The 16,189-nt window shown below is 39.4% G+C and overlaps 1 protein-coding gene across 1 annotated transcript; it reads left to right on the forward strand.

Moving 5' to 3' along the window:
• Positions 1-3: 3 nt before the first annotated feature.
• On the forward strand, positions 4-14,466 carry LOC104400953 (rho guanine nucleotide exchange factor 26-like; the record flags this gene model as incomplete). Its single annotated transcript, XM_010023412.1, has 5 exons — positions 4-1,008; positions 2,381-2,420; positions 4,398-4,543; positions 9,833-9,889; positions 14,306-14,466. Coding segments are annotated over 5 exons (1,409 nt in total), but the record flags the coding sequence as incomplete, so codon positions are not given.
• Positions 14,467-16,189: the final 1,723 nt, after the last annotated feature.

Genomic DNA, 16,189 nt, shown 5'->3' on the forward strand with positions numbered 1-16,189 from the left:
GACAAGGCGGCGCCGCGGTGGAGGAGGAGGTCGACCCCCCGTCCGCAGTCCCGTGCCTGGAACAAACCTCGGCCCCAGTCGTACCAGAGCCCCAACGGGGTGCTTTTCACCGACTTTCCCCTAGAGGACAGGTGCACCTTCACCGTAACTCAGCCTGCCGGCACTGTCAGCACCTGCCCGGGCGGCGGAGCGCTCCGGAGGGGCGCCTTGTTTTTCAGCTCCAGCATGGGATCGGTGTCCAACGGGACAGTGCGGCCTCCAGCCTGTCAAGCGGTCTCCCCTGAGCGATCCTCACAGGTACTCTCTGTGGTCTCGAACAGTCCTGTCGGTGTTACTGCCAACGGCACCATTACCTCACCAGGAAGCCAGCTGGGTCGTCCCCTGAGGATTTCCAGTCAATCAGCACTTTCACCGCAGCGAGAGCGGATTGCTTTCACGGGCAGCCCTCAGCCCTCACCTGCTGGAAACACGCTTTCCCCGAGTAACAGCAATGCGGCAACGCTGCCCTTGCGATGCAGCCAGGTTTCCAAAATACCAGAGAAAGTGTCGTCGGTTTCCCATGCGATTTCCCCAGAGCAAGGGGTCCCTCCTCAGAGGCCGGCGTCCCCTCAGGACCAGCCTGCCATCCTGAGCACCAACAGCCCTGCCGCTCTCAAAGTGGGCACGCAGCAGATCATTCCGAAGAGTTTGGCTTCTGAAATAAAGGTGACAAGTAAAGCCAACAGCCAGAATGTGGACATGAGCAAGAGAGTGTTGAAGGTCCGCAGCATGGTGGAGAGCCTCAGCATGCCTTTGGTTGCTGACATTGAGGAGGAGGCTGAGGGTGACTTGGACAGTCCAGGGACCCTGCGTCGCGGCCTGAGATCAACATCCTACCGCAGAGCGGTGGTGAGCGGCGTGGACTTCGACAGCTCTAATAATGTTAAGAAAAAGAACAGAATGTCCCAGCCCGTACTCAAAGCAGTTGTTGAAGATAAAGAGAAATTTTCGAGCCTGGGAAGGATAAAGGTAAGTTCTGCTGATCAGTGGCATGGTGTAGGTTACACTGGAGTGTGATTTGCAATGTCTGTTTTCTATAAATGCTGGGGATTTTTCAGTTTTCTTTTCGCTACCACCGAAATTCTTATGGATGTTACGGATGAGTCTCGCAGATCACTTGCAAGTGTTGCTTTCAAAGTAAAGTGGCAGAGGCTTCAGGGACATGATACTGTTGAAATCTGGGCAGCTCCAAGACTCGTGCTTGCATTTCCTGCTGGATTCCCCAGTACATCGAGGTTTTCTTTCACAGTCAAGCTGATGTTTTAAAATCTGTTTCCCAGAAAGTAATAATAAAACTGGAAAAAAATAGAGATAGAGACCACTTCAGCAGGTATCTTTTTGTAGTTTAATTTTAATGCCTGCAAGTAAATACAGAATGCCTGTTTGTAATTTTTGGTTGTAATCCCATAGGAATAGCAGATCTATATTGAATGTTAATATATTCAGATTGTAAAGACTTCCTGAAAATATTCTTTTACTTGAACATACCATATAGTAATCTTGTATTCCTTCTTTTTAACTATAATTTGTTACTTTTAAGAATGTATTGGTAGATTTCTGCAGAGTTTGGAATTGTGTAATAAAGTACTCCATGCTGAGGACTAATGCTGTAGCTATTGAAGTAATTATCAGCTCTATGACAATTTTCAGTGAAATTAAAAATCACGGCTTGTGAAAATGCTACAAGTGGTGAAATAGTAATTGATCAAATTGTGAACTACTACAGCATAGGGAGGTGGTTTGTTTTGGTTTGATAGCAGATTTATGACAGTAAGCTGTGTGAAAAATAGGAGGACATGACATTGTCCTGTCCTTAAACCCTAAACTCTTTTTGCTGGTAATGTTTTTTTAAAATAGACCTCTTAGACCATAGGACTTGTTGCACCAAAAGAGCTGGTTTATTTCAGGGGTTTCTTTGGTCTTAACATTAGTTTACAGAATACTTGATGTGGCTGTTATTTGTAGAGTGTGTGGAAAGTGGCAGCTGCTCAGTCCTGCACCTTATGTCCTCGTATGAAGGCCCAGTGACAGTGGACAAGTTGAGGGTTCACTGAACCCTTGTAAAGCTAGTAGTATACAATGCTTTTGAAATGTAGGAAATGAAGCATTTGGGACAAATACATATAAACAGTGCACATGAGAAGAAAAACTAGAGTAGCTTTTCACCTTCTGCATGGAAGCAATTGTTTTCATTAATGCTTGTCCAACATCAGAAGATTATAGATTAGGGCCTGTCAGTTTGGTGCCTAAGTATCAAATAAAACAGAAGCTCTTGTTACTGTTGGTTATTTTGCATTCTTCTTTTAATGGGTATGTATCTCTTTCTCATTAAAATCATCAGAAGAAAGTGCTGAAAGGACAAGGGACCTTCGATGGGGAAGGTAAGCTCTTTTCTGTACAGACTTGATAATATGCTCAGTCACAAGAGAAATGAACTTCAGGATCATTTTGCACAGTTCTTTCATACGTAGTCAAAGGCTAAGTATCTTGGTTTTTAGTAAACTGGCTAAAATATGGAACCATAACTTTGGTTCTAGACATACTTTATGGACTATTTTAAAGAATACAGCAGGCTAAAAATTGGGGTTTAGGGTCTTTGTTTCAATTTAAACTCGTGTCCCTCCTAGCAGGTGAACTGACCAATGTGTCCATCACAGCCCTGACAGTTCTGCAGAATTACATGGATGAGGCTTATTCCTCCCTTTGGCACTGCCTTCCTGCCTGTTCCTGGTGACTCTTCCCAGGTGCAAGACGTAACTTTTGTGCATCAGCTAATGGGTTTGGGGTAATAACCTGCAGCAGATGCCTGAATTGTTGCTCCCTTAGTTTATGGTTCATGCAGCTATTTCTCTCCTTTCCTTGTAAGGCAAAGGTGCTAGGGTGAATTCTTTGACTTTGTAATCCTCTTCTTGTTACAAGCTTCAAGTTTGTCAGAAGAACGCTGTCCATGTATCTTCTTCTTTATGTTACTCATTAATTCTGGGCTTTGCCAAGTTTGCTGCTTTTCCCAGTATTTTGACAACAAAAAAAATCTTTCCTGACTATGAGTCCATGGCAGTTTCATTATAACAACTGCTACTTTCTTGGCTTTTATCTGCTAGATGCATCCTTAAGGTCATCTCAGCTACTGTGTTACCTTCTTTTTCTTCTTTGTTCAAAACATTCCACTTTATTCTGTTTGCATCACCCCCTATCTTACTTTTGGCTTTCTCACACTATCTCCCAATGACACTTTCTAGATTCTCTTCCAGTGGCTCCCTTCTATCTTGGACTGATCCCAACTAATAACTTTCTCTGTAATGCCTCTCAGAACTTAGTTGCTGTACACAATTTCCTGTCTTAAAAGTGTATAAACTGTACAGACACATTCCAAAGAACAAATACAAAAGGCCAGACTTTGTGTAATGCTCAGCCATGGCTGTATGGTCTGAACAGGTGAAACAGATCCAGCCAGCCTGGCATAAGACCTCAGGAGTAGCAGCTGTGCATGGAGCAGCTACACCTTTCACTTCTTTCCCCTTTCTCTTGTAGGAGAAGATCAGCTATTGTCCAAATCCTGACCTGTCTCTAAACTACCTTTCAGAGTTTGCTTTCTTAACAACTTAATCTTTGTTATTCTAGCCTCGAATTTCTCTGTCCTTTTCTGTCTGCTTTTCAAAAAGGTGTGTGGTCAATGAGGTTGGGAAATGGAAAGGGTATGCTTCACACCTGCGTTTCTTTGCCATTGATATTACTGAATTAATAATATTAATACTGAACTAATAATTACTGAATTAATACTGAAATACATAATGAATGTATTTTGCCTCAAGGTTCATAGGCCTCCCGCTTATCCAAGCAAACTGGGAAGTTTCTGTTTGGAATAACCTGACCCCAAATTGCTGAAATTTGGATCATTACCTTCTTTTAGTGCAGTGCAAATATGGTAATTTAAAGCTGACAAAGTCAGTATGAATAGTGGATTTACAATGGTCTGGTAGGCTAAAATAGCTAGACCTCCAGATTAGTGACTCTGCTCTACTAACACACTTGTTCTGTTTTTGAACTGCTGGCTAATTACGAAACATTGTACAGCAAACCAAGGAAGAAAAAATTGTTTTCTGTTTTCTCTTGACAAAGGACACATCTGTTCTTTAATTCAGTCAGTGTGGATCTTTTTGGTAGCGGTACAGTGATCCATTGTTACGGTACTGCACCATTGTCCATCCTAAATAAGATACTATCTTTGTCTGGTGGAGTTTGTGAACGGCACATGGACATTTTGGTTTCTTTGATTGTTTGGATGTTACTTAGAATTTTTATGAAAACAACTAAGCTAACTTTCTAGCAATTAATGACATACTGTTGTTGTTTTATAGAAGATGCTGTGTTATATCAGAACTATAAAGAAAAAGCTTTGGACATAGATTCTGATGAAGAATCTGAACCCCGAGAGCAGAAATCAGATGAAAAGATTGTTTTTCACTATAAGCCCCTGAGATCAACATGGAGTCAGCTGTCCGTTGTGAGTATTTGATCATCGCATAGCCAGACAAAGTATCTAAGAATCTGTTGAAGCAAATCTCTTTACTTGCTACTGGAGTTTTTGGATGAAGTTTGCCACCTTCTTTTCCCTTCCAAAATATAAGATGTCTCTGAATATTATTTTTTTATCCACAACTTTACAACTATTCAGATGTTACTAATCCAAATCCAGAGGTCTCCATTTAGCTTTTGTCTAGGTTTTATATAAGGTAACTCCAACAGCTTAAGAAAAGCATAAATCGTGTTTTAGCAGTCCATTCTAGTAGGTATAGACTGATGCTCCTGCCAGAATCAGTTTCTCTGGTTAACTGATGCCTCCCTTTTTCTAGCATAGGTGTTTGTAGGCTCATGTGGCCACACCGCAGACTGGTTGGAGTATGTGATTGAAATTGCCAAGAAAAAAACCTCAGTATAGTTTAAGATGAAATTAAATACAACTTTGAAATGTAAAGGAATTAATAGTTTTATACTTTTAAAATACTTTTTTTTTTTCTTTTTAAACTGTGCTGGACAAAAAAAAAATCAAGCATGTCTCTTGTTTGCACACTGAATTTGAGACCCTGACTTTGTACTTCCCACTGTCAGTGGAGGTGGCTGCCTGGGCTCGGCCTGCACTGGGGGTGTTGGCAGCTCTACTGGTGCAGGTCCTTAGGAAGTTACGGTTCACAGGCACGCATAGTGCTGTGTCTGGCTGTTCTGAATGACCTATGGTCAGAAAGCCCAAAAAGACATGTTTACATCCTAATAGCGTGTGAACTCAGAGTGAAATCCATGTAGTTCCTTTGTAGTTCTTCATAGTTTGCTTTCAATAAATTGGAGCAGTGCAGACCAAATTTTAAATGGGATTTAGTCCTGGTTTTTGTTATTTTTTTTTTTTTTTTTTTTTTTTTTTTTGCTAAACTTTGTTTTTCTTTTGGTAAGAACAATATGGAAGTCCTGATCAATTGTTGGTGTTTGGTTTTGTGCAATTGAGAGAGTTAAATTTAGGGTCCTATATTTGGCAAAGACACAACTTTACTGATTCATTTGGGGGGGAGGGGGAGAAGTGTTTGTGTGAATTCACTGAAAGGGTGAATTATACTAAAGAAAAGCTTCCGTTAGTTACAAACAAGTTTGTGCCGAATTGTTCTGAATAGCTGTAAACCCTCTTCAAGTTGGTTTGACTGTGTATATTTAATGGAAGCTATTTTAGATGGTGGTATTCTGCTATCCTTTGCACAGTCTGTGAAGGATTTGCAGTGGCTTTTTCTTAGCAACATTGTTAAACAAAGTAGAATTCTGCTGTTTCAATCAGTACAGTAACCTTTGTGGCTTCCCTCCTAATAAGCTGTCAAATTAATGATACTAGTTAATACTTCACAAGCTTTCATTGTATGCATGATTATGAGACTAAAGAAACTGTAAAAAAATCACTGTTTCTGTGGTTAATTTTATCCTTTGATCATTTCTGTGACTTCTGGACGGATATCCCTAAAATGAAGCATTTGGGATTTTTTGGGGGTTTTGTTTATGTAATTTGTAGAATTACATAGAACCTCATCTCTGTATATGGTATAAGAAAGATTATTACATGGCATGATCACCTAGGATACTTGACCGCTGGGGCCATTGGCTGTGTATGTTCTATATAAATCAGCCTCAGCAAGATCTTCTAAGGCTATTTAGATTGTCTAGAAGAGCTGTCTTAGAGATGTTGATGACCTTTTGCAGTTTAAGATATTGAAATATGAATCCCTCTGATTCAACAATTATAAAGAAGGCAGGAGAATGCGTTTTTGAAAAGATGTGCTTAATGAAAAAAAATGATGTGCTTAATGTTACAAAATGTTTGTTTATAAGGAAGTCAACTAGGTTTGAGTTTTTTTCTGCCTCCTAGGCAAACTACCAGTTAAATGTTCATCAGCTGAGGTACTTTGGAAGGAATGCTATTCAGTAGTAATAGTAATAATAATTTCAAAACCATTAATTTGTCATGAGACCAAACTAATATAAAGTATTCACACATGTGAAACTGAGATTTTAAGGGAACATTTAAAGGTGCTGTTTAATCCCAGTTCCTTTCATATTTCTCTCTCTGACCCTCTTCCTCCTTAGGTTGCTATTACAGATCAGACAGCTAGCAGTAGCTAAGCAGATAGCTATCTAAGGAGCTACCTTATCTACTATCTCTATTCCTTCCAACCTTAGATTAATAAATCTATTAATGTAAAAGTTTAATTTGGGGAGTATGACTAGTGTATTTCCAAGATGTATTCCAATAGAATCTTGCGATGTTTTTGAAGAATTTCCAGCAGATCCTAGGCAGTGATACTAACTTGTGCATTATGTTGAATGTATTTACTTTCCAACAAATGCAGCATTTGGTGGGTGTGGATAATGAGTGTGTGCATTATTGTGCATGCAAAGAATCACAGCAGCGGTTAGGTTGGAAGGGACCTCTTGAGTTCATCTTGCCTGTGCTCAAGGAAGGTGAGTCAGAACAAGTTGTCCAGGACTGTGTCCACTCAGGTCTTTACTATCTACATGAGTGGAGACCTCACCCATGAAGGCAACCTCCTCCTGGGTTGGTTGCAACCTGTAGCAGAGTTTGACCTCTGCATCAGACTGGTGGACTTTGAACTTAAATGTCTGTTTTTCCAGGACATTACCATCCAGCCTGGAGAATGATACACGTTCAGTTTTCGTTACTACTGTCAATGTTGCTGTGATTATTACAAATACTCTTGAGATCTAGCACTGGAAACAGATATCCCATGGCGTGGGTAATGCTCATAATTATAGAAATATTTAATATTGAATGGTGTTTTAGGATTTAGTCCTCCATTTCATGCCTGGTAGGTTCCATGTGTTTATGTAGCACTGCCTTGAGATTTTGCATGTTCTCTCAGCTGCTGTCTCTCTGACCCAAGCTTTGGTCATCTTATGTGTTGTTTTTCTGATCATCTCTTTCTCTCATCTGGGACAAGCACAGTTGTGATTTTTCTCATTAATTTAGAAACCTGCTGCAAGTTGCTTTGCCAAGTTACTCAGTGTTAATCTTTCCATGGTTGTCTCTGTGGTATCAAACAAAAACGACCTGGTTTTACTGTGGGGGATCTTCAGGGCAGATCTTTGTGTTAGCTCTTGTTTCTCTCCCAGTATCAAAGGGCAGATGTTCAACTTGGTTTATGGTGCAACTGCTTAACTGTATTTCTCTAAGAATTACTACTGGTGAGTTCCCCCACTGCAGCACCTCTCTATTCTGGAGGAACTTCTTTTACATAACCATGGAGTTAACCTGTTGTTCTTTTACCCTTTCCTCCTTATCTCTGTAGTTTAATCAGTCAAAACTGATTGCTGGAAAACAGCAGTCCAGTGTGATAGTAAGACATTAGTAGCTGTAGTGTTGGGCCTCTTCTATTCTTCCTGGTTATGTTCTTAGCTTATATTAAGTTTTTGTTTGTACAGTATCACAAATGTGATTTTTAGGCTACTTCAGCTAAAACATTTTGGACACCTCAAAAATAGGAGTTTAATTTTCTTTCATAGAGTATGACAAAAATAGTCTCCGTATTTGGGCCTCTTTGGAAGTGTTACTATTGATTAAGAATATGAGGTTGAGCCATTTGTTTATTAATGTGTTACATTAATGTGTACTTTGTATGTACACACCCATGTATGACAAAATGATGATCACAAAACACAGCTACAGCTTTTTGAACAGAATACTGCAGTTGTCATATTGACCTCATGGGAAATTTGCTGTTTCTGTATTAACGGGAAGCATTGAAATCTTGGATATGTTCATAGGTATTTCCTGTGTTGGCATATTTTTAGAAAAGTCTTCCACTGCATCCAGGAAGAAGTGACAGTGTACTTCCTAGCGAGTGTTTTAAAGCTTTCAGATTGTTGATTGAAAGGTACTTTAAGAGTGTAGTAGAAAGGCATCTAATCAGTTCTTGCTTGGTATTCAGAAGTGTATGCTTGCACTGGCACAGGAATTTGTAACTTGTGTTCAGAAGAAAAATTGCTCAAACACTGGAATATTTATGTTGGTTTTATAGGTATATACATGTGTGTATATACTATGGTGTGCACACAAACCAAAGCACAGCACTTCTTAATGTTGTGCCATCTTTACTCTTGAGCCTGCTATCCAAGTTTGTGGTGCCTGGTATGCAGGAATAAAATGAAAAATAATATATCCTTTAAAATTCCAGGGAACAAGTAGAGTAAGAAGACGACATTCTTCACAATAGTACATTAGAAACTTTTGGAGAAAACTGAAAGAAATGAGAGAATTTAAATGCATCTGCTAGGTCTCATGTCCCATGACATTTGCTCCCCAAATAGAACAGTATCTTTCACATGTGTAGTGCAGTACAGTGGCTTTTCTCCCCTCCCCAGGTCCATTGTGCCATATGCACATGACCCTACTGATTTGAGGTTCTATGTTCAACACTCCTCTAAGAAATGCATAAAGTCAGTCCCTCCTTGGTGTTTTGCTTTCTGGTTTGTTTTTTAATGTTTTCCTCTTAAATGGCATAATGCATGCAATTTGCACCAGGAACAAATAAACTTCAGGGGTCTCTAGTGTGGAATTTAGTAGCTGAGTGTGTGGCTTCAGGCTGTGGAAAACATGGCTATGTTTCCAGCTCCTGATGGTTGTCTATGGAGAGCTGGGTCAGGCTTGTCTTGGCTGATCTGGCTCTAGGGTGCCAAGTGGGGAGAGGCATTGTAGGGTTGAGAATAGAAATACAGGACTTGATCATGTCTGTTTAGGGTAAAGCTGGAGCTCCTCCAGAATAATGTTTTGGACAACACCAAAGGTGTCTACACCTTTAGGTGTGTTTAACAAATGAATACACTGAGACATTTCAGGCTGACTTGGAAAATGAACCTTGTGATGTGTGTGTGTCAGGAAATCTATCCTGAAAGGAGAAAGCAGTTTCAGTCTGTGCGTGTGTAAAATCCAGAGATGTTGTGAATGGTGACAGTTATTTAACTGTGCATGCTTTTGCTGCAGCAGTTCTATATTTGTGTCGTATGATTCTATGGTAGTTTTTAATGAAATTATTTAGGTTTTTGGTAAGTCAAATGACAAGTGGTTTTGACTCACCTTTTTTATTTCACTGGTTCATTGCTCTCTTTCTGAAGTGGATAGATGCTTTAGCTGAATTATTATTATGATGTTTTGATAGCCCTGTTGGGTTTTGGTTTTTTTTTTTAATCACTTTTTTTTCTACAAAAGGTGTTAAGAATTTTAATGGTTTATACATATATATTTTAGGTAAAGAAGAATGGATTATCAGAAGCGATCACCCAGGAAGAAAGAAAAAGACAGGAGGTACTTTTTGAAGTAACACATTTGTTTTGGTTGATTGTTTAGGGATGTGCTGCATGCCTGTTTTAATACTTTTTATTTGTTAAGTAGACAATGCTGCTTCCTGTCCTAGAGTGAAGTATCTTCTCTCCCTAGGGAAAATAAATAAACAAAACCTGTGTGTTGCTGATGTGCATATGTCCCTGCCACGGGTCTCCTGCCAACATCCTGTGGGTCTTGCAGGAGAAGTGGTTCCTAGGTATGCTCGTTCCAGCAGATGTGGCCTGGTTGATGGCTGCTGGGCAGCAGCAGTCACTGTGCTGTGCCAGGGAAGGTGTACAGTTAACCTGGTGTTCACAGAGGGTAGGAGGTGGCACATAAATTTTAAAAGCAGTGAGGAACAAAGAGCAGCTTTTTACAATTCCCCTTAGTTGTAACTAATCCTGTGAACAGTTGTGAACAACTCTGAACATGCGAGCAGTGTGTATCTGGTGTAACTAACCTTTTTCCTTTCACACTGAAATGGAGTAGGTGCTTCCATGCTGGCAGCAGTACAGACAATAGCAGCAATTACTGATGTAGTTATCTCTCTCTGTCTCTTTCCCCTTTGCTCCTTTTGTCCTCTTTAGGCTTTACTCTCTCTTTGTTCCTTTTGTCCACTTGATCTGCTTTACCCTCCTTCCTTACTTACAGGGGCTATATCAAAATGAATGAGAGGTGTTGAAAAGAATAGCCTGACCTAGCGAACTATATCCCTGCAGTTCTTGAGGTATGTCCTTAATAGGGAAAACAAAACCAGGTTGTTTAGTGTTTTTTTTGTGTTGTTTTTGTTTGTTTGCTTGCTTTTTGTTTTTTAATAGAAACACTAGCATTTCCTGACATGGTAATTTGTTCCAGTATCTTCATTTCTCTTCAGGACATACCTCAGTGAATATAGCCAAGTAAGACGTGACGGGTATTTTCTGTGAAGCTTATAGTATATATAGCAAGCCTTGAATGTTAATTTAGCTATGTGACCCACAGCTGTTGTGTTCATACCTGAAATACAGAAACGTCTTGTCGCATGCATGGGATTTAGGCAATGGTTTGTTCATTTTGGGGTTTGGTATTTTTTTCTTCTATAGTGTTACTACATTCCTTGGCTGTCTTCTTTTGCTTGGGGAAAAGGCAGTGCAGCAGTTCAGGCCATGTGTCCTGCTTTTGTCTCCTCCTGCTGGGAAGCTTTGAGATGTGAGGCATTTATTTCAGTCATATCCTTTAGGAGCCTTTAGCCTATGTTTCCTGGAGTTATATTTACATCCCTTTAAAGAGAACAAGTTCTGTAGATGTCTTTTAAATGTAAAGTCTTCAATGTTATCAAAAATGTTTTCAAGCCTGAGGGTTTTTTTATTTGAATGTTAGAGGCCCATTCTTTCAGAGGGTGTCTAAATAAATATTCTGAGGATGTAGTTGTACTACCAAGTTTTCCTTTTGCTGTATTTCTTTAACTTGCTTGTTATCAGTTGTTCATCTAGTCTTATAATTGCTTTTTAGAGCCTATTAGATTATTTTTGCCATTATAACATATTGTCACTGCAGAAAAATGTTTGCTTTCTACCTTGATTAAATGTCAGTGTCATGCATTCATACACATACCATCTTTCAGAACACATCAGCTAGATGGATCTCTGTGCATCTTTTGTCTAAAGAATAGACAGACTGATGTGAACTGAAATACTTTTTGATCTTTTCTTGTAAGCTGGGAACTCTAACTGTGCCATATGTATACAAACTGCAGTATGCATCTGGCCTCTTAAGTGTTTCCTGTTCATCAGGATTCAGACCTCTGCTTACCTTTGCTATCAGGCAAGTGAACCACAGAATGGTTTCAGATGTCATTCATAAACAGTGTTAGCAAGTGCCTGGTAAATGCCACATTCAGAAGCTGGGGTGGTGTAGTTAGTATATGTCAAAGTCAAGATTGTTTTCTTGATCCTTTTTTATTCTCCAAAATGTGTTTGGGTCATGGTAAGATGATACTCTCTCCCTTCATCACATGTTAGAAGCAAAAAATCTTTCTTTGTCCGACTTAGTTCTGAATTTGTTTAATGACTTTCTGTTACCAAACTGTAAAGATGTCCATGAGGGTCCTCAGTAAAAGCATGAATAAACCCCCTCCAAAACAATGATAGGAGACCTTGCCTATTTTCCTGTGTTGAAAAATGTCTGGATAGAAAAAAATGAGGTGTAGAATTCTACAGCAGTTGTTAGGTAAATCCTTTCTTTGTGAGCATAGCTGGCAGAGAGGCACAGTGAGGCTGAAGACTGGAAACATAACTGCCAGGCAGAGACCAAAATACCCTTTTGGGGCACCTTTCTGTGCATTGTTTGCCAAGCAGTGGGTAGGTTTGCCGCTGGAGTTTGGCCAACCTGTATGTTCTCTATAAATTCTTGAGGCTGATGGAGTTGGCAGGCAATTTAACAGGGTTTTAAGCATCACCTTTGCAAACCTTGTGCAGCAGTTTTGACTCTTGCAAATAATACATAGTATGTTGTAGCTGTTACCCAGCTGCTGCTGTATCTTTCACCAGATCCCTTCAGCTTTTTAGGTAGGTAATAAGATAGAGAGACTACTGGTACTATACATTAGACCTTTGTTGTTTGTGTGTATAATGGCCCTGTAGGTTTTCTGTGGAGTGCAGTCATCTTTACACTACATAAACCTTTAAGGCTTCAGCTAATACAGATTTTTGTTGTTTTGTTGTAAGAAACCCAAAACTTGTTATTTGATTATTAAGATCTCAGTTCTTTGAGGAAGACTGTTTAGAAAAGCAAGAATAATTTTCAAAGCACAACCTGGGAACAATGAGATTCAGGATACCCAAGAGAAATTGTATTTGGTCAAAAGCTTACCTTAGTTACACCAGCAGAATTCACTAGGCTTGAGCTCTCTAAGAAATCTTATGAACAAAAGTCCCTAGGAGGATGTTTTGCATTTTTTTCCCAGTATGGTTTGTCTCATTGGTGGTTGGAAATACTCAGGAAGACTGCCTTCAACCTGCCTATAGTCTTCCTTGCCTTTACCTGGTCAGGGAAGAGCAGAATTTCTCTGTTGCGTGTGCGTAAGACCATCTGAGTGAACTCCTTCTCCAGACTTTCAGCTGTGAGAGTTCCTCTGTTTATAGAGCCACAGACATTAGCCTTTCTAAATACTCAGCTCTGCAGTGTGTCATTTAAAGTAAATTTCTCCTTTGGTTTGAGAATGCTTAGAGAAGTTAGTTGCAAATAACTAATGAAATTACAGGTACAAGTATTAACATTAGTTACATTAAAAACAAAGTTACATTACTACCTCTGCTGATGGTATGACTCTGTGTTAGTAATGCCTGGAAGGTAGCACTGATGACAAATGTGACTTGGTGGAGCTGTTGACAAAAGGGCTTAGGGAAATTTTTTTTCCATGTATGTACATACAAGAACTCTATTAGTTCAACAGCACATAAAGCCTAGAGAGGTGAAAGATGTCTAAAAGCTGGATAAGTTTTTACATGAGATGAGCATTTCCCATGGAACAAGTAAGTGGATTTCAAAGTCCATTGAAAGTTTGCTGTCAGCCAGCTGATGGAAGTTACCATGGCCACTCCTTAACCGGTAGGGTGATAGAACAGAGTTGTTTGTGGGAGGAGAGGGTATTTGCTGGAGGTTCCTCTCTGGTGCCTGGTCCCTGGTCTTTGAAAGGGATGGTGGCTGCCACCACTCCTGTCCGCTCTGCCTCCAGGCCTCTGGCTCTGCTGCATATAGCTCCTGCAGCTCGGCTTCTCTGGTGCCTGCTCCGAACTTGGTGCTTTAAAAGTAACAAAGTGTCACTGCTGATAGATGAATAAAGCCTGAATTTTGCAAAGGAAAATTTTGCTGTTCTGCAGGTGCTGACAGAGTTCAGTTACCCAAGATGCTTTCAAGTAAATAACTCAGCAACGTCTGTTTAAAAAGAGCTAAAGCAAATACTGTCTGGTCAACAGTAGTATGACTGATTGATAGAAGCTTCCAACTGGACCACAGAAACAGACATGGTTTTTAATTTAAAAACAAACCAACCAAACCAAAACACTCACCACCAAACCCCATGTCTCGTGATTAGGAATGGGGAGTGATTGCACTTGGTGTTAAGTTTTAGGTTTTTTCCTTCAAACTCTGTTTGCAGTTGCATTGAAATGCCTGAATATAGACTTTTCTAAAAAGTTTTTTTGTGGGTTTTTTTTTCCACCTGGTATTAAATCACTCATTTGTAAGTAAATGATGCAGCTATCATGGAAATGAATTTTTATGTTATAATTGCTATCTTACATCCAGTAACTTCCCTTTGCACCCCTCCTCCGCGTTTTCCTTTAACAAAACAACAACAACAAAAAAAAGCAAGCCTAGTCCATAGTAAGCCTTTTCTTTCCTCACTCCACTTTGCAGGCGATATTTGAAGTGATATCTTCTGAGCATTCTTATTTGCTGAGCTTGGAGATTCTGATCCGGATGTTTAAAAATTCCAGGGAACTGAGCCGCACAATGACCAAAACGGAGAGCCATCACCTCTTCTCCAATATCGTGGATGTTTATGAGGCAAGCAAAAAGTAAGTTTAGCAATGCATTTCTACATTTAAAAAAAATTAACTGTAAAAAAAATATGAATTTAAAATTTAGTAATTATAAATTTTAATTATTTATATTTTTAATTATGCCTGAGGGGTGATTACCAGAAGTCAAAATATCGTTCAGGCAAGTAATGGAATGCAGTATGCAAAATAGCGTCTTCGGTGTTACCACAAAACACACGAGCAGCTGCCACGTTGCAAATTCAGCAAAAATTTAGACCTGACAGTTTAAGAATGAGAAATCAAATGTTGCATGTGTTAATATACGGAGTCTTAGTTTTCTATAAGCTGTAAGTAAATGAGAATAGAATTTGAATTTGAAATATATTTTGAGCACAAAAATATATGCACTCCGCAGTGCTAGAGAGTCATTTCATGGAATACAAACAGCTGAGGTTTTATTTTGCTAACCATAGATTCTGGTTTTGTAATATGAGCAAGCCCCTGTCCGTTTGGATTGTATTTTCCATGTATGCCTCACGGGTAGCAACTTGAGTAGCAGAGCTTTGGTTAGTACTACTTATATGCGATCGTGTTTGCAGATTGAGGCTCTGTCTTACCTATACTCTTGTTCTCTGAAGCATCTTGCTCTTACTTGGAAAAATCTTAGATTTTCTCACCAGAATACTCTGGTGGACACACACATGAGTCTGACAATCACCTTGCCACTATGCTTGAGTTCACATTTAATGGGGTAGGAATGGTATTAGTTTCTCTGAAAATTGGTAGGGAAGGACAGAGCATAGTGTATTTTAGTAGAAATAAATATCCTTCAAATCTAAGCAGTTCCTAAGCAAAATGTTGATACATTAAGCATTCATAGCTAGTCTTTACAGTCTACCAAATTAAGCTTAGTTTGCCATTATTAAACTGTTAAAAATTGAGCAAGAGTTTCATACTTGCTCTTAAGTATGGACTCTTGCCAGTGTTTTCCTTAATCGGTTGAATCACTGTTTACTTTCTGTGGAGTACTCAATGTGCAGCATACTGTGTGACTGTGGTATCTTTTATGTAAATAGCACAGGCATTTTAATTTTTAATTTCGGAGCAGTGCTGTGCACACCACAGCACCTGACACCAGAGGCTGGTATTTCTTTTAAAAAGAAGATCTGCTGTGCTGTGCTTTTTACCCCTTTTTTTTTCTCGCTTTGGCAAGTTTCCTCAGTACCAAATCAAAACCAAGAAAAATAGACACGCTGCAGATAGTGCCTAACGAAGAGGAAATGTTGGCAGACCTTACACGATACAAATGCTGGAGAGTCTGGTTTATGACTGCTGATAATTACTGCCAGCACTATTTAATATGGGGCATGCACATGGATGTGCACTCCACAGAGTACTGCAGGGTTATGAATACTCAAAGCTCCATTTCAAAAAGTTGTTTAACAAGACTTTACTTTGTTATAATTTGTTCATTATCTTGGCCTGGTTAATAGCAATATCAGCAGGTGAAGTACTAAAACATAAAAAAGTCAATGCTTTTTTCTTACACCTTATTTCAGATTTTAAATAGCACAATAGCTAAAGGATTCACATTGACTTAGTTAAGATACTGATTATCTTAATTGCAGCACTGTACAGCTTTAAATGTACCTCTCCTTACCTGTGGAACAGAAAAATATTAGGCTCATTTCAGAAATGGGGCTAATGGTTGGATAGGAATCTGTCAGGCTGGGAATCATAGAATCATAGAATAGTTAGG

The sequence above is a fragment of the Nestor notabilis genome, unplaced genomic scaffold (assembly GCF_000696875.1).
Source record: "Nestor notabilis isolate BGI_N333 unplaced genomic scaffold, ASM69687v1 scaffold34091, whole genome shotgun sequence".
In the NCBI taxonomy this organism is placed as follows: domain Eukaryota; kingdom Metazoa; phylum Chordata; class Aves; order Psittaciformes; family Psittacidae; genus Nestor; species Nestor notabilis.